The sequence below is a fragment of the Mytilus californianus genome, unplaced genomic scaffold (assembly GCF_021869535.1).
Source record: "Mytilus californianus isolate M0D057914Y unplaced genomic scaffold, xbMytCali1.0.p SCAF_19, whole genome shotgun sequence".
In the NCBI taxonomy this organism is placed as follows: Eukaryota; Metazoa; Mollusca; class Bivalvia; order Mytilida; family Mytilidae; genus Mytilus; species Mytilus californianus.
The window spans coordinates 10,065,015-10,090,208 of record NW_026262667.1 but is presented as its reverse complement, the minus strand read 5'-3'; the positions used below and the strand labels follow the sequence as shown (position 1 = coordinate 10,090,208).

General features: G+C 30.8%; 2 protein-coding genes across 6 annotated transcripts in view; both read right to left on the bottom strand.

The window, feature by feature from the left end:
* LOC127727247 (40S ribosomal protein S21-like) overlaps positions 1-25,194 on the bottom strand; it is a 1,096,693-nt gene that overhangs the window by 160,145 nt on the left and 911,354 nt on the right. The gene's annotated exons all lie outside the window — the stretch shown is intronic.
* LOC127727244 (tripartite motif-containing protein 59-like) lies at positions 10,759-12,029 on the bottom strand. The gene has a single exon (XM_052234726.1). The coding sequence runs from the start codon at positions 11,986-11,988 to the stop codon at positions 11,005-11,007; it is 984 nt and encodes a 327-aa protein (XP_052090686.1). The 5' UTR covers positions 11,989-12,029; the 3' UTR covers positions 10,759-11,004.

Below are 25,194 nucleotides of genomic sequence, written 5' to 3'. Positions count from 1 at the left end.
ATAAATAAACTGTTAACAAAACTTAGAATTTTTGAAATACTAAGGCTTTTCTACCTCAGGAATAGATCACCTTAGCTGTATTTGGCAAAAATTTTAGGAATTTTTGGTCTCAATGCTCTTCAACTTCGTACTTTATTTGGCCTTTTCAACATTTTTTTATTCGAGCGTCACTGATGAGTCTTTTGTCGACGAAACGCGCGTCTGGCGTAAATATAAAATTTCAATCCTGGTATCTATGATGAGTTTATTTACCGTAAAATACCACATTAACAATTGATGAAAATTCAAATTAATTTAATGACTAGTTAAGTTTAAACATATTTTATTTGTTCAAGTACAAATTGGATAAGACACAAGTCAAACAGACTTATGAAGTCTTCTCCATTTAACATTTATAGCAATATAATACAAAATATATGTATGAGCATGCATGTATAGACTGGTATATCTATTTAATATATATATATATATATATGGATTTATGTCAAAAGACAGAAAAGTGAAGACAGAAAGAAAACAATAATACAGAAAAAAATAAATATATAAAAATAAATAAATGAATATTTAGAAAACAAAAACAAAAAATAAAATACAAATTTAACATAAAAAATACAAAAAAAAAAGAAAAAAAGGAAGACGTTTACTTCGATGATGATGTGTGTGCGATCATGGTGTGCTATCTAGACAATTAGAAATCTTTCCGAACTTTTAATAAACTCAAAGACATTTTTGAAAATGGTTTGGTTTTGCTCTAGAGAAAGAAGATAACTACCCGAGGTTAGTAGTTCTATGTTAATTTTACAATCATTTGGAAGCCAGTGCAGACTTTCAAACATTTTATTTCGTATGTCTGAATATAATATACATTTAAAAAAGAAATGATAGGAATCTTCACGATTAACACCACAGCGGCAAGAAGGGTCAGCAATAATATTGACCCTATATAGATCATAGTTTAAGGATGATGCAAAACATCGAAGTTGGGTTAGAATAATATTCAGTTTTCGAATTCCAAACTCATATTGCTTCGGTACAAATATGTTACTCTGAGGGTAAAGTTTTTTTAGTTCAGTTTTAAATTTATTTATTGATTCCGCATCACGAGTTGAATCATCAAGTTTATTCCAAAGACGTATGGTTGATGGAATAAATGAATCATTAGTCAATGCTAGTCTGCAGAATGGAATGATGATGTCATTTCCATTGCGTAGAGGATAGACCGTCATACTTTGGATTTTTGGGGGAATTAAATTTTTCAAATATTCTGGAACATTATTTTTTTTAATATTATAAAACATTTGAATTTTTCTTCTCTCTCTTCTTTCAGCTAATGTTTCCCATCCAAGTTCTTCATAAATAACCCTTGAGCTTGTGAATATAGGTAACCTCGTAACTATTCTAGCAGCTTGGAGCTGTAATTGCTCCAGTTTATTGATATAACCTACCCCAATATTATCCCAAACTTCACTGGCATACTCAAATAAAGGTCTTATAAAAACTAAATAGAGTTTTTCTAAATTTTTTCTGCTCAGTTTATATTTCAACTTCCTTAGCATATGTATATGTTTAGATGTGCTTAAGATAATATTATCAACGTGGACATTCCATTTAGCATCATTGGAAGGTAATGAACTATCCCCCTTTTTAAATAAGGCTATAACATTTGCAATTTTCCAGCTGGATGGATACTTGCACTGCTGCAAGGATTTATTAAATATTATACATAATGGAAATGCAATTTTTTCGGGACAAATTTTAAGCATCTTATGACTAATGACATCCGGGCCTGACGCTTTTTTAGGATTTATAGTTTTTATAATGTCAACAATTTCACAATACTAATCACTATATCATTCAATAAATCGTTAGTTTTTTTGTCGAAATCGGGTTATTGAGCATCAACTTCTGCTAGCAATGAAATAAAACAAAAATACTTATTAAGAATGTCGCATTTCTCGTCGTCTCCATCGGCGAACAACTCGAAACGTTCATCATTAAGAATATTTTTTAATGGGGGTACGTTATTAGAACCTCTATTTGGCTTAATCAGCATCTTCATTATTTTCCAATAAGTCTTAGAATCGGAAGCGTTATCTAGTATAATATTTTCTAAGTTTTTCTCAAAATTTTCTTTCGCTTCTTTCTTCATATATCCGTTTCTTCTTTAGATTTAATTGATTTTTTTCGTAATCTATCCCTTATTCGAATTGCTTTTCTGATATTACTGTTAAACCAGTGTTTGTCATTGCCACGTATAGTTACTATTTTGGTTGGAATGCTCTCTCTTGCAATGTTGAGGATTTTCGCAGTGAATATAGTGACCATTTCGTCTACTTCCTCAACATTGGAAAAGAGTTCATTCCATTCAACTGCATTCAACATATTTGAAAACTTATCAACATCTGTTTTTTCATAAAACCATATTTCCCGTTTAAACGACTTTGTTACGGACTTTGGACATTGTAAAAAAATAACAGAGGCATCGTGATCACTGATGTCAGCAGGTACATTCAGTACATCAGAAAAAGAAAATTGTATAGCATCACTTAATATGATCGGACCAAGCAAAGAACTACTGTGATCAGTTACCCTTGTAGGTTTATTAATTACATTTTTAAAATTAAATTGATGAATCTTATCATATAACTTATTATTATTATACGAAAATAAATCTGAATTCAAGTCTCCAGAAATCACAATGTTTTCTGTAATCTGATAACCAAGTTCAATAGTATGATTTAGTCGTGTCCAATATTCAACACCTGACCATTCCGGTCGATAAGTACAACATAATAAAAAAAGTTTGACCTTTTCCTCTGATCGCCACCCAGATAGTTTCGTGAATGTGGTTTTCGAGTACACCGTTTCTGGTGACTGATATATCATCTTTTGTATAAATGAGTAAGCCTCCTCCGGCATTATTACGATCTTTACGGAATATATTTTGTGAAAATGAATCTATCATTAATTCTTCGTTATTTATATTTGGATCTAAGTGTGTACTAATGACTAGTATAAAATGTTATAAATTCTTTATCATTTGTGATAACAATTATTTATGGCACTAGTAAACATCATGCGGAAATAATGAACATTCATGAATTTAATATTTCTGAGACAATATAAGGTTATTAAAACTTTATCGATATTTTGATGTGTCATTTTAATAATTAATGTACATAAAATAAGACACATTAAGATATTACATCATGAAAGTGTTTAGGTAATAATTTTAGGGATATTTATAGAATTCCGGAAGAAAATATCAATCCAAAGACACAAGTTTATTCTAAAGTGATGATATTTGATCTTTGGTCGATTGCTTATATATCAATTGATCAACGTAAAACCTGGTGATTTTTGCCGCTTTTTAAATACGTTGAAACATTATTTTCTATTCTTTTTTATGACGTCATTTCCGTGAAATTACTCAGTGTGTGCGATGATATACTTGCATTGCAGTCTCTCTTTGTCAAATAATATGAAGCGAAGAAATAAATAAAGCCGAAAAATGATTTAGTTCTATTTTTCGAACAGGAAGACAATCCCTAGAGAGCTTTTATGTGTGCATCCTTGTATTTTAATAAGAACCAAACAAACTCAACATAGATCATCAATATCAGGATTCGAAATTTCCAGCTGCACGCCAGACGCGCGTTTCGTCTTCAAAAGACTCATCAGTGACGCTCGAATCATAAAAGTTAAAAAGGTCAAATAAAGTAAGCAGTTAAAGAGCATAAAGGACCTAAAATCCGAAAGGTTTTGCCAAATACAGCTAAGGTATTTTATTCCTTGGAAGAAAAATCCTTAGTATTTCGAAAAATTCAAAGTTTTGTAAACAGTTAATTAACAATAATTATGACCATATCGACAGTAATTCATGTCAACCAAGTGATTGTTTGTCACACCATATTTGTGGGTGAAGTGACGTTCGTGACAGAAATTATTCATTTTTTTTATTTGACGAACTTTTTGTTCTATCATATCTACAATTAATGGATCGTGACGAAGATCATTGCTCTAATTTTCTTTCTTTCCGGGAAGACGCATATTAATTCCGAATTATCAAAACGTCTTAAATACGTGCAGTTACACTAGAAGTATACTAAAATACAGTTGTTATTATAGTAAAAGTACTTTCAATTACGTAGTGGCAACCCACGTGCCCAAAATTGTTCCCGTAAATCAGCGATTATTGATTAAATGGCTTTTCTAAAACACACAAAAGACCCATAAGATTTCAGATTTCACAATATGACATTTAGAAAAAAAACTTATGATCAGACATCTTGCTTTAGAATACGAATTAATTGAGATGTAAAAAATAAAAAAAGTTGTTTGTGTAGGTTTAGTTTGATTCGACTTTAATAACATACAAACCACATACAAATATATAAATATTAAAAAAAAAAAAAACTCGATACAATACATTTTACAATGTGAAAATTAATATACATAGAAATAAACAGTTTTTATGGACCTCCCCTTTTTGAATTTACCTTAATTGGAGTTCGATATTTTTGTTATACTTTTTTACGAAAAAAATCATTATTAGATATACAGATAATAAGATAAAATAACACTGTGAAAATGTGTGAGTCCAAAGCTCTTTTCTTGATTTACAATTGTCACAAAAAAAAAAGAACTAAAAGAAAAAAAAAAAAAAAAAGAAAAAAAAAAGGCAAAGATGTATAGTAACTTAACGAAATAAATGCAAAAAATGGCTAGAGAAATATTTGTTTTATTTACGACGACATAATATAAAGTCGACCAGCTACTTTTTCGCCTCTAGGTGAATCATTTATTTGTTGATACATAACAATGCATTTATATTAGGTTAATTTAGAGATTTAAATAAGCAGAGACGTGACTTGTGATTTAAAGTTTCAATTTTTTATCCTTGATATTTTAGAAGCTATTACCACGAAATTCGCAATAATTATGCCCTTATGACAAATATACAAAATTAGACTCCATTTTAAGTGTTTTGTGTCGAGTATCAAGATTCTTCGAATTATGGTTGTTGAGACTATATAACTTAGACATTATGTTCAACGTACAGAAAACATTATCTCCGCTGCTTCTTGACTGTGGTGGCAATTAAACAAATCGGTTAAGACAACCATTATGAAGGTTATGTTTAAACACCAGTATCAAGGAAACGAAGTAACTATATGAAAGGAAATAACGTCCAGTTTGTCAGAAAGATTACCGGAACAATTTCAAATATTTCGAGAAGGACGGACGCTAAAACGTTGGATTAAGCGAAACTAACTTCCTGTGAACAAATTGCATTGATATGCTAAGAAAAATGAATTATTTAGAGAATATGTCGATTGAAATATCTACAGATCTAATCATCATGTGGCCTGGATAAGTCATATCTACAGATCTAATCATCATGTGGCCTGGATAAGTCATATCTACAGGTCTAATCATCATGTGGCCTGGATAAGTCATATCTACAGATCTAATCATCATGTGGCCTGGATAAGTCATATCTACAGATCTTATCATCATGTGGCCTGGATAAGTCATATCTACAGATCTAATCATCATGTGGCCTGGATAAGTCATATCTACAGATCTAATCATCATGTGGCCTGGATAAGTCATATCTACAGATCTAATCATCATGTGGCCTGGATAAGTCATATCTACAGATCTAATCATCATGTGGCCTGGATAAGTCATATCTACAGATCTAATCATCACGTGGCCTGGATAAGTCATATCTACAGATCTAATCATCACGTGGCCTGGATAAGTCATATCTACAGATCTAATCATCATGTGGCCTGGATAAGTCATATCTACAGATCTAATCATCATGACTTTGTGGCCTGGATAAGTCATATCTACAGATCTAATCATCATGTGGCCTGGATAAGTCATATCTACAGATCTAATCATCACGTGGCCTGGATAAGTCATATCTACAGATCTAATCATCATGTGGCCTGGATAAGTCATATCTACAGATCTAATCATCACGTGGCCTGGATAAGTCATATCTACAGATCTAATCATCACGTGGCCTGGATAAGTCCGTCCAAGATTCAAGAAAAACAGAATGAGATTCTTTTCCATCAAAATCCTTCATAGTTTTTGATCAAAGTGTTCTTTGACGGTTTTACTACAAAAGATTTATCAATAACTTTGACCAAGAAAACTTTGATAGTGACAATGGGCCTTAAATAGTGTTTTCCAAGTGTTATTACTAAAAAGGAATTGTAATATAGATACGCATGGTAGTAATTACTTCAACTGATATAAATCAGAAAAAAATTTATTAATTGCAGTTGAAAATATACCATGCAGATGTAATTATATATAAAAAAATGTAAGGTTCTTGTTTAATATAGGCAGCAAATACATAGTGGAACCCTGCAATGTTCAGAAGCAGTTGTAAGTTCTGTCGTTCTTTAAACGCGTTTATCTACTATCTTTTTTTCATTGGCGGTTGTAGGAATTTGTAACCACAATTTTGAGCTTTTTGGTACAGTACATCAAACAACAACAACTTTGTTTAATGCGTTGTCAAGTCGTACCAATACAAAACGCTCTCCAAGAGCATTTAATTTCATTGTTTCCAATCTTGATATATATAAAGTAACTTTTGAAATGTTAAATTCGATAACCAGATTGATAGTTTGAGAAGTAAAGTCTACATTCTTTTACTACCTTTAGCATGTATCTAACGCATGAAATTGTTATCATAGTTTACAACTGGTTTATATTACTACAACTAGCAAAACAAGATTGAAATTAAGAATACTTCATCGTCTTTTCAAAATGAATAAAAACAGTGGTACTTGATGGAAAGACAATATAAAATACCCCCATTCTTTTAAAAATGAACGTTTTGCTGTTTTAATACTATTGGGCAGAACTTCGTCAACATTAATCCTTGAATTTGAACATGACAAGACTTTTTGCCATTCAAGAGGCTATCTAGGGACTTCATAGTTGTAGATATTTCTACAACATTCCAAAGCGATGAACCATCCGAACATGGAACAGTTGATTAAACTTCTCACTGGACATGTTTGTGTATTTACAGTTAGCTCTCAATGTGGTTTTATCAGCTATTCAACGTTAGTATAAATGTTTGTTTTTCCAAATATGTTGACCTGGAGAATCACTGAAGAGAAATTGATTGTCGAAATGCGTATCTGGTGCAGAAAAATCGATACCGTTAATGTATCAACACGACTAGATTTCTTCACCTCAGCAAAACTGAATTGCCACGAAGAAAGAAGTGTATAGAATAGGACAGGAAATAGAAATATATTCAATCACACTTAATATATTATGCAGATATTTTTGACAATTCTGATTAGATGCCTTATAAACCTTTGTCGGAATATTGTATTCATGACGTTCTAAGAAAGGTATTTAAGCGTCCAGCGACTTATAATTATATCTATTATTTCTTATTAAGCAGTTGAGCAGCAACAATACCAAAATGCAACCAGAATTGTCTTACTACTGTACTTCAGAGTCTGTAATAATTGTTGTTTTACCATGACAGTTATGAACAATACGTGCATCGAAAAGTAAAACATAAACAAATATTATGAATTTAAAAATAAAAATAACCCTGCCATTCAAACGCGCTTCACATATTTTGTACATGTTTTTAAATATCTGATGTTGGTTCAATGTTTCAGCAAAATTTAATAAAGTTCTTATTTTTCTATTTGTTTAGTTGAGCAGAATTAATTCAGTTCTACACAGTGACTGTTTTCAATTATTTCGATATTTTTCAAAAATATTCATTCAATTCTACTGCGTAATACTTGATTGGTATCATTTTGTTATTTATTGTAAACAAGTATAATCTGTGTTATCTGTGTTATTTATTGTAAACAAGTATAATCTGTGTTATCTGTGTTAGTGTTGGTATTTATTGTAAACAAGTATAATCTGTGTTATCTGTGTTATTTATTGTAAACAAGTATAATCTGTGTTATCTGTGTTAGTGTTGGTATTTATTGTAAACAAGTATAATCTGTGTTATCTGTGTTATTTATTGTAAACAAGTATAATCTGTGTTATCTGTGTTAGTGTTGGTATTTATTGTAAACAAGTATAATCTGTGTTATCTGTGTTATTTATTGTAAACAAGTATAATCTGTGTTATCTGTGTTATTTATTGTAAACAAGTATAATCTGTGTTATCTGTGTTAGTGTTGGTATTTATTGTAAACAAGTATAATCTGTGTTATCTGTGTTATTTATTGTAAACAAGTATAATCTGTGTTAGTGTTGTTATTTATTGTAAACAAGTATAATCTGTGTTAGTGTTGTTATTTATTGTAAACAAGTATAATCTGTGTTATCTGTGTTATTTATTGTAAACAAGTATAATCTGTGTTATCTGTGTTAGTGTTGGTATTTATTGTAAACAAGTATAATCTGTGTTATCTGTGTTATTTATTGTAAACAAGTATAATCTGTGTTATCTGTGTTAGTGTTGGTATTTATTGTAAACAAGTATAATCTGTGTTATCTGTGTTATTTATTGTAAACAAGTATAATCTGTGTTATCTGTGTTAGTGTTGGTATTTATTGTAAACAAGTATAATCTGTGTTATCTGTGTTATTTATTGTAAACAAGTATAATCTGTGTTAGTGTTGTTATTTATTGTAAACAAGTATAATCTGTGTTAGTGTTGTTATTTATTGTAAACAAGTATAATCTGTGTTATCTGTGTTATTTATTGTAAACAAGTATAATCTGTGTTATCTGTGTTAGTGTTGGTATTTATTGTAAACAAGTATAATCTGTGTTATCTGTGTTATTTATTGTAAACAAGTATAATCTGTGTTATCTGTGTTAGTGTTGGTATTTATTGTAAACAAGTATAATCTGTGTTATCTGTGTTATTTATTGTAAACAAGTATAATCTGTGTTATCTGTGTTAGTGTTGGTATTTATTGTAAACAAGTATAATCTGTGTTATCTGTGTTATTTATTGTAAACAAGTATAATCTGTGTTATCTGTGTTAGTGTTGTTATTTATTGTAAACAAGTATAATCTGTGTTATCTGTGTTAGTGTTGGTATTTATTGTAAACAAGTATAATCTGTGTTAGTGTTGTTATTTATTGTAAACAAGTATAATCTGTGTTAGTGTTGTTATTTATTGTAAACAAGTATAATCTGTGTTATCTGTGTTATTTATTGTAAACAAGTATAATCTGTGTTATCTGTGTTAGTGTTGGTATTTATTGTAAACAAGTATAATCTGTGTTAGTGTTGTTATTTATTGTAAACAAGTATAGTCTGTGTTAGTGTTGTTATTTATTGTAAACAAGTATAGTCTGTGTTAGTGTTGTTATTTATTGTAAACAAGTATAATCTGTGTTATCTGTGTTATTTATTGTAAACAAGTATAATCTGTGTTATCTGTGTTAGTGTTGGTATTTATTGTAAACAAGTATAATCTGTGTTAGTTGTGTTTATTTATTGTAAACAAGTATAGTCTGTGTTAGTGTTGTTATTTATTGTAAACAAGTATAGTCTGTGTTAGTGTTGTTATTTATTGTAAACAAGTATAATCTGTGTTATCTGTGTTATTGATTGGAAACCAGTATAATCTGTGTTATCTGTGTTATTTATTGTAAACAAGTATAATCTGTGTTATCTGTGTTAGTGTTGGTATTTATTGTAAACAAGTATAATCTGTGTTAGTGTTGTTATTTATTGTAAACAAGTATAATCTGTGTTATCTGTGTTATTTATTGTAAACAAGTATAATCTGTGTTATCTGTGTTATTTATTGTAAACAAGTATAATCTGTGTTAGTGTTGTTATTTATTGTAAACAAGTATAATCTGTGTTATCTGTGTTAGTGTTGGTATTTATTGTAAACAAGTATAATCTGTGTTAGTGTTGTTATTTATTGTAAACAAGTATAGTCTGTGTTAGTGTTGTTATTTATTGTAAACAAGTATAGTCTGTGTTAGTGTTGTTATTTATTGTAAACAAGTATAATCTGTGTTATCTGTGTTATTTATTGTAAACAAGTATAATCTGTGTTATCTGTGTTAGTGTTGGTATTTATTGTAAACAAGTATAATCTGTGTTAGTTGTGTTTATTTATTGTAAACAAGTATAGTCTGTGTTAGTGTTGTTATTTATTGTAAACAAGTATAGTCTGTGTTAGTGTTGTTATTTATTGTAAACAAGTATAATCTGTGTTATCTGTGTTATTTATTGTAAACCAGTATAATCTGTGTTATCTGTGTTATTTATTGTAAACAAGTATAATCTGTGTTATCTGTGTTAGTGTTGGTATTTATTGTAAACAAGTATAATCTGTGTTAGTGTTGTTATTTATTGCAAACAAGTATAATCTGTGTTAGTGTTGTTATTTATTGTAAACAAGTATAATCTGTGTTAGTGTTGTTATTTATTGTAAACAAGTATAATCTGTGTTAGTGTTGTTATTTATTGTAAACAAGTATAGTCTGTGTTAGTGTTGTTATTTATTGTAAACAAGTATAGTCTGTGTTAGTGTTGTTATTTATTGTAAACAAGTATCATCTGTGTTATCTGTGTTATTTATTGTAAACAAGTATAATCTGTGTTATCTGTGTTAGTGTTGTTATTTATTGTAAACAAGTATAGTCTGTGTTAGTGTTGTTATTTATTGTAAACAAGTATAATCTGTGTTATCTGTGTTATTTATTGTAAACAAGTATAATCTGTGTTATTTATTGTAAACAAGTATAATCTGTGTTATCTGTGTTAGTGTTGTTATTTATTGTAAACAAGTATAATCTGTGTTAGTGTTGTTATTTATTGTAAACAAGTATAATCTGTGTTAGTGTTGTTATTTTTACGAATAGCTACAATTTATAGATAAATTAACAGTGAGACATAATATAGTCCGTATAAATAATAGCCTTCTTTTATGCATAGTATATACAAGTCATGTATCCAGGATTAACATACAAAAGAAGAAAGTGAGAAACAAGGGGAAATGTGTTAACATTAATTATCACTGTGGTTTACAATAGATCCAACAGAATATTCATCTAATATTCCCATGAAAGAAGTATTAGGGACAAATTCTATGCGCGCACATTCTGATTTTTCAAATTCCTTTAGGAAAGATGAAATGTCTTCAAGTTCAGAACCATAATAATCCACTTTTGATTCTATTCTCTGTAAAATGTCCATAAAATCAATACTCGGTTTAAGGTCTTTTAGTTCATCTTTCATTTCTGAAATATCTTTAGAGAAAGAATCTAGCTGAGCTTCTAAATTGTATCTAGTAAATTCCGATTTGTCAATTTCTTCGGACAATTCATCTAATGCCCGTGAAGTGCTTTCATAAAACACAGACAACCGATCTCTGACCATATCTAGTTCACACTTGACACTCGATTTGCTTTCCAAGAAAAGTTCCCTTAATCTATACTGATCGGTTATCAACTGATGAACACAGGATTCCTGACCACTGAGTGCACTATGAAGTATTTGAATATCGTCTTTTCGTCTTTTGTATATATCATTAAGCGTAGTGCAGTCACAGTTTTCTGATCGATGTTCGTTCACTGCACATTCGGAACAGACTAATACATCATCTGTTGCACAATAAAACTCACGTGGCCTTCCGTGATGTCGTCTGCAAGTTGGTACCGTTCCTTCGTGGACTTCAACAGCTTTAACAAGTGTTCGTAAAAAGGTTGCTGGTGGATAGTACTGTGCCCATCGTTTTGAGTCTTTCATTCCAAAAGGTTTTTGCATACTTTGTCTATCTATAGGACAGGCGAATTCTTCTTCGTTCGCAGACTTATCAATATATTCCGTTAAACATGTTAAGCAAAAACTGTGTCCACACGGTAAAACACGTGGATCCACAAACTGGTCTATACAGATACTGCAAATTAAATAATCCTCTTTTACATTTTTTATTACTCTTTCTTCATCGGTCTTTCTGAATTTGTTTCTATCAGAAATAGTGTGCGACATTTTATAAAACAAACAAATATTAATTATTCGTATGTTAAATGAATAACACGCATAATTAAAGTTAAAAGGATTGTTTGGTTTTTTTTTTATTATTTTGATATCTATTTACCTGATTGCTATGGCCAATATAGAATGGGGATATCTATTTCAATGTCAATCTCCATTTTCAATAAAAACAATCTTCGTCATTGTTTTAGTAAACACACAAATGTCAATTATATAATATCGAGTTCGTTTTACTCGGTTTGTTTCTGTGTTGTATTACATGTCTTTTTTATATGTATAATTTTCTGTTTTTGTCTTAGTTTCATATGAACCAATGATTATTTAAAAGTTGCAAAAGATCTAAGAGCATACGGATCTTTGTCTTGGAACTGTAACTAAAGTATCAAATATAAGAATAACGAGATGTGGTTTGATTGACAAGTATCAACCAAAGATCAACTGACCAGGATGTAAACAACGAAAGGTCACTGTACGACCTTCAAACCACATACCGTAAAGCAAACTTTAGCAGATGACACCGACATGAAAAGTGTCAAATAATCTCATTTATGCTAAAACAAAAAACAAATATGACAGACAGCAACCAACGACAACCACTGAATTACAGGCTCCTGACTTTGGACAAATAAGATTCTTTTATTGACTTTATTCAGTTTTTATCATTGGGTGAAGGCAACTTTCCGCCATTTTTTTCCAACGCAATTTACGAAAAAAGTTGCGATACAGATTTGATATATAGTGTGGTTGTTTTGATTCAGGTTTGCAGAAAAAATCACAAACTAATGGTGGTCTTGGGCTGTTTTGTGCTCTTTGGTTTGGTTGTTGTCTCTTTGACATATTCCTCATTTCCATTCTCAATTTTGATACCAACACCTGAGTACTGTAATTCAGAAATTATTGCGATATTTTTATTAATGCGAAAAAAGAACAATTAACCACTCGCCACCCGCTTTTTTCGATCATCCGTTAGAAGAAACCCAAAGAATGTAAATTATTTTTTACGATCGACAAAAACCACAATCAAAATAAAAGTTATGACCATTCTGTAGAGAATAAATAGTCACGATAAAATCTGCAATAGCCATTCATTACAAAAGTCATAGACAGTCTATTCCTAAAACTGACTGACACGTGCTTGATGTAAGGATGGACAATTGATATATGATTAATATTGTTGTTTTTAAGTTTTATGTGTATATAATTGAAAATAATAAATTCTATTGACCAATTATATCGCCAATAAAGGTTCATTACTGAAATAAACATGATTATATGTATCCGTTCTATAAGTTTATAGTATGAAATAACGTATTAAGAAAATAATTGTCTCGCCTTTTCTATGTGAATTTTGGGTTGTTTCGAAGATCGATTTTTGGTCAGGAAAATCAACATCTTTACATATGAATTAAATAAACCCTGCTTTTTTTAAATACACAATCAACTTGAAATATGTTCCACACACTATATATATCTATTATCTGTATATTAATTATTCGTCATTGTACAGAGTTTTGACACTCAGATAAAAACTTCTGTATTATTCAGAAATGCTAAGCTCTGTTCGTAGGAACAAATTGTGATGCAATAGAACTTCTAGGAGAGAATTGACTTTTAATTAAGTATGTTTTTCTATTTGCATTACAAGGACATTTCTTTTTATTTATAGGAGACGAGGACTTCCCAAAATAAGAATTGAAAGGGCAAAACACAATTAATTCTTATTGTTTAAATTGATTCGCTGAATCTACTTGTTAACCTTATTATTGTCTTGTTTATGTATTCAACACACAAATCATAAACAAGCTAAGAAGTTTAGAGTTTCATTGAACACAGAGAAAACAAAAATAAAAAGTACGGACTAATCGTATAGCGCCTTATTATTGTCTTGTGTATGTATTCAACACACAAATCATAAACAAGCTAAGAAGTTTAGAGTTTCATTGAACACAGAGAAAACAAAAATAAAAAGTACGGACTAATCTTACAGCGCCTTATTATTGTCTTTTTTATGTATTCAACACACAAATCATAAACAAGCTATGAAATTTAGAGATTCATTAAACACATTGAAAACAAAAATAAAAAGTACGGACTAATCTTACAGCGCCTTATTATTGTCTTGTTTATGTATTCAACACACAAATCATAAACAAGCTAAGAAGTTTAGAGATTCATTAAACACAGAGAAAACAAAAATAAAAAGTACGGACTAATCGTATAGCGCCTTATTATTGTCTTGTTTATGTATTCAACCTGAGACTACTATAACACGTGTTATAGTAGTCTCAGATTCAACACACAAATCATAAACCAGCTAAGAAGTTTAGAGATTCATTAAACACATTGAAAACAAAAATTAAAAAGTACGGACTAATCTTATAGCGCCATTTGATATATCAATTTCCATAACGGAATTACTTAAACGAAATACAGAACTGATTAGATAAAAACAATTGAAGGCGATAATGGATCCATATTTTTAATAACTTATTACTCTAGAAAGCAAATTTATTTGTAATGGAAGTCATGTCTTTAGTTAAGATATTACGTAAAGTGAATAGGGCACGATTTGTTGTGGGTAAGCTTCGTTTTGTTACTCTTCTTTTAGAACAATAACTACTACAGCATAGCTATTAGGAAGACATGCGACCATAGACCACAATTAATTCCCCTTTTAGTTCTTTATTATCGTTTTGTCATATTTAAAAAAAAATCCCACCTTTTTTTTTTTGGGGGGGGGGGGGGGGGGCATTTTTGTATGTGTAATGTACAGTACGAATCCCAAAATATATCCAACATATAGAGAATAAGGTTAATTAATTGTAGTCTCTGGCAAGGCTGAAATTATCCCTTTCACAAAATCAACGGCTTCATTCATCAATCTTTACATTTTGTTCATTACAGTTTCTCACTTATTAAACTCATTAGCGGTATTTTAACTCTGTCTTAGAACCAGGATGTTTTCTGTCTCTAAGACAGTCACCCAACAAAAATGATAATCACATGACATATAGAGTAATGTACAGTCTATGTGTTGTGTAATGGTACACACTCGTCCTTTGGTCCCTGGTGGGTAATTGTCTCATCGGAAATCATACCACACCTCATTATTTGCTTTCAACAATAAACAGGTGAAGTGATGTTGTTTCATAATTTCAATGCCATTTCTTTCGAGCACGTTAACTTAATTGTGGTATATATTTTTTGTTGGTTAAATAGAGTTGATTTTTCTAGAAAGTTTGTTTCATTTAGGTACGTTCTATAGTGCACTGCCATTTTCAAACATTGAGTCGTCTTAGATATAGAAAAAGACACTTTTATACTGTTATTTCAACAAATCTGTCATAATAAACTTGATACAAATTTTATTTTCATATAAATAAGAAGATGTGGTATGAGTGCCAATGAGACAACTATCTTTCCAAACCATAATGTGTAAAAAGTAAACAATTATAGGTCAAAGTACGGCCTTCAACACGAAGCCTTGGCTCACACCGAACAGCAAGCTATAAAGGGCCCCAAAGAGACTAGTGTAAAACAATTCAAACAGGAAAACCAACGGTCAAATCTATATAAAAAACGAGAAACGAGAAACCACACCAACAAACGACAACCACTGAAAAACAGGCTCCTGACTTAGGACAGGTGCATAAAAATTCAGCGGGTTTAAACGTTTTAACAGGCGCCAACCATCACCCTACCTGAAACAGTAGTATAACATTACAACATAAAAAGACACACAATAAAATATCAATTGAAATGGCTTAACTCGATCAAAAAGACAATACACAAAAACAAGGAAATATACACTAAACGAATAAGTTTGATCTATGACACAATATAAATAAAAAAGATGTTTCAATGTCAAAAAGACAACTTTAACTAGGACAAAATGGCGTTAAATAAAGTAACGTACACAGGTTAATTTAAATATAATAATTTTGTTGTTAGGAGTACAGAAACATTTTTTACAACATAAATTTGTTATTCATAGTACGAGTACAGAAGTGAAAATGTTTTCGTCATACTAAATACTTATCAAAGGTGGTGCATGTTAAAAATAGTAAGACGAGATATAACACAAAATAAGTAAACATTGAATAACAGAAATGAATTACAAATTGTGTCAACAGGTCAAATTAACACGAAAGTACGATTTGAGAATACTCGCATTTACTGAAAGCTAGTTAAAAGCCAAAAACAATTAATAATAAAAAATCATGCATCAGAGACTAAAATCATTTAAAACACATCCCAGACAGAGATTTAGTGTTTTAACGCCATGGATAGTCAAAGAAGACATGACTTGTGCAATGCCAAAATAAAAATAAATGACAGGCAGTAGTTAGGATTAATAAATATATATGATGTTATGTATAGATAAAACAATTTCTAAATAGAAAATAAACGTGGATGTGTATATATACATCCCAAAAAACCATTCGAAAAGAATACAAATTTAGTTATGTTTTAATTTGTTGATGACAAAATCGATGTTAGTGCCAATGAAAACAATATTCAAAGATCTTATTACAACATTAATAAGATAACCTTTACTAATAGGTTTGTTTAAAGGTTCGATGAGTTTACACGGATCACATAGTGATTTCCACACTTTTAGTACAATATTACAGTAACATTTAGGATGTGAAATACCATTTTTAATAAGTTTTCTACAGGTACAGCCAAATTTAATAATCTAGTCTTTGTATCTATGAAAGAACTTAGTAAATGTTTTAAGTAATTGTTGGTAACGAAATCCCTGACTTAATAATTTACCAGTGATACATTGATTACGTTCGTTAAAATCTGTATGTGCTTGGAAAATATGCAATAAGCCCATTTTGGACTAGGTACTGCCATAAGTCTTGAAATCATTGGATAGTCACATGAGTCTTGAAATCTCGTGGATAGTCACATGAGTCTTGAAATCTCGTGGATTATTGTATCTTTAGATGAACAATTAGCAATACAATCTATTTTTCTTTGGTTTTAATTTTTCCATGTGCGTGAAGTAATTTTATGTTATAGATTGATACACTTTCCTTTTACTATTTTCCATTGTACAACAACCAAGCTCAGTAAAATGATGGAAAACATACAGATTTCAATAAAAAACACATCACATACTACAACTTATCAGACTATAGCTTTTATTCAAATACAGAAAAAGAATTAAAAAAATGAACATTTTCATCACGCGAAAACAAATTCCCAGAAGTGATCTTAAAACTTTAAAGGAACAAAGGAGACAGATTTATTCAAAATGTAGAATTTTTATGATAAAATATAAAGTATATCCTATTAAGAAAACATTACAACAGTTACAAAATCGATACCCACTAGTCTCTTGAAATAAAGAGGGCGGACGATACCAAGGGGACATTCAAAACTCATAAGTTGATGAGAAACTCACAACGCCATGGCAAAAAACAAACCAAAACACGTCAAGAAGACAAACATGTCTACTTAACACCACATAGAAAACTAAATACTGAGCAGCTTGAATCCCAACAAAAACTGGAGGTGGTTTCAGGCGCACCTGAGGGGCTAGCAGTTCATCTACTATAATATGTTGTTACACTTGAAAGATCAGTCACTGTATGATGGCGACTGTGCTGATTTCAGTCTTTCTTGCGGTGTAGTTTTGAGTTACAGATACAGGTCTAGTTATTATATCCTCATGACTACTGATATAAGTGAAGACTACAGGCTAGGAGATATTTACTTCTCATCAATGGGAAGTTTACAATAAGAAAAACTGAAGTCATTGATTCAAGTATCGGTTCTATAGTTCTGAGTTGTCCATTCGTCTTATTTTTCCGAAAAAAAGTTGAATATCAAAAAAGCACTTACTTTGTCTCGGTTATAATCTTAGTTTTAGAGAGATCTCGATCTTTAACTGTTATAAAGATTATGAGTGAAAGGTCATCATCATCATTGTAGGTAATCGACTGTTCCGATTTTATTCTCTATTACTTATTATTATAAATACACCAAAAAGTAAAAACAAAAAGGACAGAAACCCATCAAAATGTATATAATTGTAGCATGAAATATAGAACCGGAAGTCACCACACAGCCTTCGATGATGGGCAAGTGTCATGTTCTTTTCAAATTATATGTGGCACATTTTTTCACAGGTATGTTCCATTCATTCTATACACGTTTTAATATTGCAATGTGTCTTCTTTTGCATCTGACTTTCTCTCGAATTTTACCGTAGCAACACAATGGACGTCACATGTGAACCAGGAACTACTTTATTTCCGTGGTAGACGAATTCATTGCTATTTTGTCGAGATCCAGCTGATCCTGTTTTTTGTTTTCTGTAAAACGTAATGTGGATTTACTATATTTCTTTTGGCAACAGTATTGTCTTTATTTCTTAGATTTACTGATTATTTCTGTCGCAATATATTAAAACTTATTCCCTTAAAAGCCCGAAGTCTAGAAAAATTGTTAGTTAATTTGATAGAGACGACCGTACTAATAAACTTCAAGGATAATATAATAAGGTATAGAGAGATAACACTTGGTAAAACTGTGGTGGGGTTAAATTAGTTATTTAAGTATTCAACTGTCTCAACATTGCATCATTCATGAGTAATTACAAAGTAAAAAACTTACCATCAAACTAAACATAGACGTTAAAATATGCAGTCAGTGAAACTACAAGACGTAAGCAATTACTGAAATTGATCCCAAAGCCTGCGGAAAATGAGATTACTCTTTTGATAAAAATGTTTTGCTATTTTTCAAATTATATACAGTCACGTGATATCTGCTGACAATAATGTCTTAGTCTTACATCATGTATCAGCTGTTGCAAAGTCATTAGTTTTCTATATTGTGTTTTGTGTACAGTTGTTTGTCTGTTTGTCTGTTTCTTTTTCTTTTTTTGCCATGGCATTGTCAGTTTATTTTCGACTTATGAGTTTGATTATCCCTTTGGTGTCTTTCGTCTCTCTTCAGTACCAGTGGCGGATCCAGAAATTTTCATAAGTGGAAGCCCACTGACTGCCTAAGAGGGGGCCCGCTCCAGTCATGCTTCAGTGATTCCCTATATAATCAACCAATTTTTTCCCACAAAAGGGGGGGGGGGGGGCCCGGGCCCCCTGGCCCTCCTAAATCCGCCTCTGAGTACTGCTAGACGGTCCCTTTACGGTAACGTTTTAATTGCGTAAGAAATTTGTTTGGTTTTTCAAAAAATGATATTATGTTTTGGAAAGACAGGCAAGTGTTCAAAGGAGAACAAAAAAAAAGAAAGTGTCCTAGGTTTAAGGGGAGGGTTATATAACTATAAGATGTTTAACCCCGCCATATTCTGTATGTGCCTGACCAAAGTCAGGCGCCTGTAATTCAGTGGTTGTCGTTTGTTGCTGTATATCATATTTGTCTTTCATTTATTGTTTTTACATAAATGAGTCCGTTAGTTTTTTTCGTTTGAATTGTTTTAAAATCGTCATTTCGGGGCCTTTTATAGCTTGCTATGCGGTATGTGTTTTGCTCATTGTTGAAGGTAACACGGCGGCCTATAGTTGCTAACTTCTACGTCATTTAGTTTCTGGTGGAGCGTTGTCTCATTGGCAATCATACCACATCTTTTTTATTTTTATATACGGTATCGTCTTACAAGACAGATCGCAGAAAATTGTGCCACTAGATTATAATTTTGTAAATCGTTTCATGTCAACCTGCCAATTAAGCCTAAAGGCAATGTATGAAAATGTTCAATCAGATAGATATCCACCAATATTATTTGAAAAATTAAGTTTTAACGATTTTCACGAAACAAGTAACAACTGGCTTTTACTATTTAACAATATTTTATGACCTAAAATCAATGTTCTCACAAATGATATTAATATTCAAGATTGATTGTAAATTGAAATTTATCAGGCTGAAAGTTAGTCAAACCGAGACATTAGAAAATATCTATTAATAAGTTAGATATATAAACTTAATTTGAACGTTGGAAATGGTTTTCCAAGAGACATCATGATAGAAAGTATGATAGGTCACTCGTATTATTCCTTCAATTAAAACGTCAATAGATATTCCAAATCTTGTAAATTATGATGTTCACAAGACATCAGTCTACCAGTAATAACATATCTACATTTTAATTCATATTTGCAAGTTACGTCCTTAGCTCGAGAAGATGAAGCGGATTAATTAAATGCAGTTCAGACATCTTGAGATTTCCCAATTAATATTAAAATACTAAAATGCACCTTTTCCTAAAAGATATTTTGCGAAAATTCTGATACGATTAAAATCATCTATTGAACATGGATAAATATAAAGAACACGTAGCTTATAACATTTCAATTGCTTCAGCTGAAAAGGGAATGTTGAATGATTTGATATTAATGATTTTCAAAAGAAACTTTTCGAGTATTTTCAACTGGTTGTTAGTGGACGAGAGCCGTGTTCTATTTTCAGTTGAAAAAAAATGTTGGTGGGGTTTTTAAATTTCGTATGTAAAAATAAGAAGTTGTGGTATGATTGCCAAACTAGATGAGAAAAATATATCAACTCGAGACATAAAGGCCGATGATGTAAATGGGTATGGTTGGATAGAACGTGAGAAGTAGACTTGATATGTACGGTGACCTATAGTTGTTAATTTCTGTGTCATTTGGTCTCTTGTGGAGAGTTGTCTCATTAGCAATCATACCACATCTTCTTTTTTATATTGATATGTAAGATGACCTCATAAAATACATGTGTACTTTTAAATCCATAATGAGTATTGTAGATCGAAATATTATTTTATTACCGAACACTTCAAATAATAAATTCCTGTTGGAACTAATTTATGGAATTCAGTCAATATACTATGAAGTGAATTAAATAGTATTGACGTAGCAAATTAAGCATAATTTAACCATAACGTGTAGCTATACTTATAAATACATATATATAGGAATCATTTAGAATTTATTTCAGTCAAGACGCATTTCTGATTTAATTGTCTATCCCTTACACCACATGTAATAAGCATGATAAGTGGAAGCAAGAATAAAATTCATTAAAAATTATTTTTAAACTTAGAACACTCCTCAAATTTTCGAATGTAAAACATGTAAATTTTTAAATGCGTTAAGAGTACATGATAAGTGATTTTTAATTGTTACCATCTCGACACTGGGCATGCGTCATTAGTTTTACTGTAAATGTATAGAAATGCAACAGTTCTGGATCGTTACAGCTGATAATCGAAGTTATAATTAAGTATCTGTGCCGATTGAAATCAAACTTGATATCCTATTGAAAAGATCGTCATAGACAGTTCCATCTTTGATAAAACCGTCAAATTACATAGTATTTGGTGTAATATTCGTTAATCTGTTTGAGCTTCCTATTAAACATTTGGGAATACTGAGGACAATTAGTATCTCCCATTAAAATGTAGCATGTCAGTGTACTATTCGACCCAATCTCTGCAAGGACACTGTTGACAATCTGTTCAATATCCTCATTGTCACTGCTTGCCATTCCGAGCACAGAACATCCACAGTTTTTGGTTGGTTTGTGTTGCTATATCTTTGGTTTTCTGTGTAGTGTTGCGTGGAATGTTTCATGTCTTTCCGACTTTTTTCTTTATTTGGGGGACGGTGATGTATTTCTTAAATTTTCGGGTTTTGGTTGCTCCCTTGGTATCTTCTTTGTGTTTTGTCTTCTAATTATAACAAACAAGGTGAAACGTACCAATCTTTGTGTTAGTCTTCTAATTATAACAAACAAGGTGAAACGTACCAATCTTTGTGTATTGTCTTCTAATTATAACAAACAAGGTGAAACGTACCAATCTGTGTGTATTGTCTTCTAATTATAAAATACAAGGTGAAACGTACCAATCTTTGTGTATTGTCTTCTAATTATAACAAACAAGGTGAAACGTACCAATCTGTGCGTATTATCTAATTATAAAATACAAGGTGAAACGTACCAATCTTTGTGTATTGTCTTCTAATTATAAAATACAAGGTGAAACGTACCAATCTTTGTGTATTGTCTTCTAATTATAACAAACAAGGTGAAACGTACCAATCTGTGTGTATTATCTAATTATAGCAAACAAGGTGAAACGTACCAATCTTTGTGTACTGCCTTCTTATTATAACAAACATGGTGAACTGTGCCAATCTTTATGTATTGTCTTCTAATTATAACAAACATGGTAAAACGTACCAATCTCTGTGTATTGTCTTCTAATTATAACAAACAAGGTGAAACGTACCAATCTGTGTGTATTATCTTATTATAACAAACAAGGTGAAACGTACCAATCTGTGTGTATTATCTAATTATAACAAACAAGGTGAAACGTACCAATCTTTGTGTACTGCCTTCTTATTATAACAAACATGGTGAACTGTACCAATCTTTATGTATTGTCTTCTAATTATAACAAACATGGTAAAACGTACCAATCTTTGTGTATTGTCTTCTAATTATAACAAACAAGGTGAAACGTACCTTATATATATATATATATATAAATTTAATTAAGTACCATGCAGTATATTTTTTAATTTCTTTAAAAAGCGCATATTCTCAACTTTTAGAATCGTCAGCCTTTTGTCGTCAAACAGTTTGCAATTTTTTTAGCTATGATAAATAAAAACCTGATAAAGATTAAACCCTATGCTCACATCTGAATGCGTCAGACATCTTTTTTTAAAGATAGTTACTGTACTTGTTTTCATGTCAATACGCCTGTAGAAAATAACAAAAAAATGGATTGATGGACTTCAAAAATTTTGAAATAAATTTGTTCCAGCATATCTGAAGGGATTTAATTCGGATTGTAACTGGGAATAAATCGAAAATATCGTACACTCAATTTTGACCCGCAATTACATTTCCAGGAACTAATCATAAACGTCAAAAAAAAAAAAAAAAAAAAAAAAAAAAAAAACCCCAAAAATGGGACATTCTGTATATTTTACTATACAAAAATCTCTGTATAAAAAAAACATGAAACATAAATGTGTCAGGAGTTGTAAACTATATGAGCTTCCATAAGAATGCAAGTGTCTTTAAGAGGGTTAGTCTTATCATTTAAAGAAAGAAGATCCTCAAAATATTCATGTATAAGTAAACAGAAAAGAGCAACAGCAATATTTATGCTAGAAGTCCACAGAAGTCGTAAGATAGGTTTGCATGGTAGATTTAAAACATATTACAAATTAACTTCAAGTTGCAGATTATGGATTTTGAAAAGATTGGGGGGCACCAAGGCAACGTTAGGAGTGGCACTTGAAATAAGTCTATACACTAACCATTACGGTAACTCCAGTCCAGCACGTCCCCCGGTGCCACCCCCAAGAAATAAATATTAAACTCCGCCTCTGACATCATAAGTTGAAGCTTGGTAAAAATAGTATATAAATTGACAGTAAATCTATTATTTATAAATTTATAACTGTTTTCAGAGAGTTTCTTCAATAGCTTCTAGATTCAATTGAATAATGTTTAATTGTCGTTTCGAAGTATTTGTGAAAAAAGGTAAAACACTTTACCTTGATCTGTTTTTTTTTGCTGGCAAGTACATAAGTTTTGAAGAAGTTTTACGCTATTATTTGATGTGAAATTTATTTTAACCTGCATAAATTGATAAAAAAAATCATAATTCTCTGCTCTATAGATATTCAATTTCATTTGATATATCATTATAATGTACCACATCAAATGCATGCATGAGATGTCATTTTGTAAAGTACTTTTTAACTTTATGCTTCGCATGCTATCTGTTGTAGAGACATGCATGAGATGTCATTTTGTAAAGTACTTTTTAACTTTATGCTTCGCATGCTATCTGTTGTAGAGACATGCATGAGATGTCATTTGGTAAACTACTTTTTAACTTTATGCTTCGCATGCTATCTGTTGTAGAGACATGCATGAGATGTCATTTTGTAAACTACTTTTTAACTGTATGCTTCGCATGCTATCTGTTGTAGAGACATGCATAATAAATCTCATTTAAAAAAGACAAAATAATATTCATATCAACATTCAATGAGACAAATTTCATACTTACATCATAGCAAGTTTATATTACATTTTCTGAAAGAGAGCAAAGAGCTGTTTGTATTTTAGTAAGTTTGATATTTGTTTTCCAATACGCTGTTGGAGATTTCTAAGCGCCAATAAAATACAATAATGCGTTCGTTAATAAAAAAAAGGTCGCAGTTGAATACGGAGTCTCTTTCCTTTACGCCGATATTCAAAAAGACTCATTTCATTATCATTACAACAAATATGTCATGATAACTTGACAGAGTGTTTTGTTTCAGTTTGTACTGGATAAATATGCAAAAAATCCAATTTTAGACAAGGTACCCCCATAAGCCTGGAAATATCGTGGATAGTCATAATTATGTGCAGTTACCTAGACGACCTTCACTAAAAATTGTTACTTTAAAAATAGAAAAATAAAATTGAAAGATAATTCTTTTTTGTATGTGCAGCTTTCTTTCTCTGTTTTTCTTTACAGGATATTTAATTTACTTTTGAAGTACCCATATCAAGGAATAATATGCGGTCCGCAAACACTTTTCTATTAAGGTGGTACCTAACACTACAGGGAGATAACTCTGTAAAAATCAGCTAAACGTTTTAATTACGTTGTATTGTTAAGGAAATATTAAGCTTCTCAATGATCAAAATTAGTGTTTGTCAAACTGCTATATAACCAAAGAAATTTTTCTGATAAAGTGGTTGGTTCAAATTTTTTGAAATTTTTATATTTTTGTCAATGGGTCAAAGTAAACATTTTGTCAAATTTTTATGAAAATTAAACGAGCCAAATTAATGTTAGTCAAGGTGTTGGGTACCACCTTAAAAGGACATTTCAGGAATATGGATCATGCGTAGGAATAGATAACACCATGGAAGTAAAATGAAATATAATACTTCCATGATCAGACATATTTTGAATATTATTAATTAAAAGAACTTGAGGTTCCTTGTGTCTATATCTTTTCCAGATTTTTATGAAATATATGTATGGATAATCTGCGGGGAATAGTATTTAATATAATCACAGTAACAAGATTTTAATGTGTTTCTTTGTTTAAATATTGGAAATAAAATGGGTTGCAGTTAAACGATAACTTACGTACCCCATCGGTATAACACAGTCACATGCATTGCCACGTGTCTCGGATTTTTTATATAGCATCT

What these genes read in the sequence shown, in the direction of transcription:
- LOC127727244 (XM_052234726.1), bottom strand. Translation starts at nt 11,988, where the DNA reads ATGTCGCACACTATTTCTGATAGAAACAAATTCAGAAAGACCGATGAA.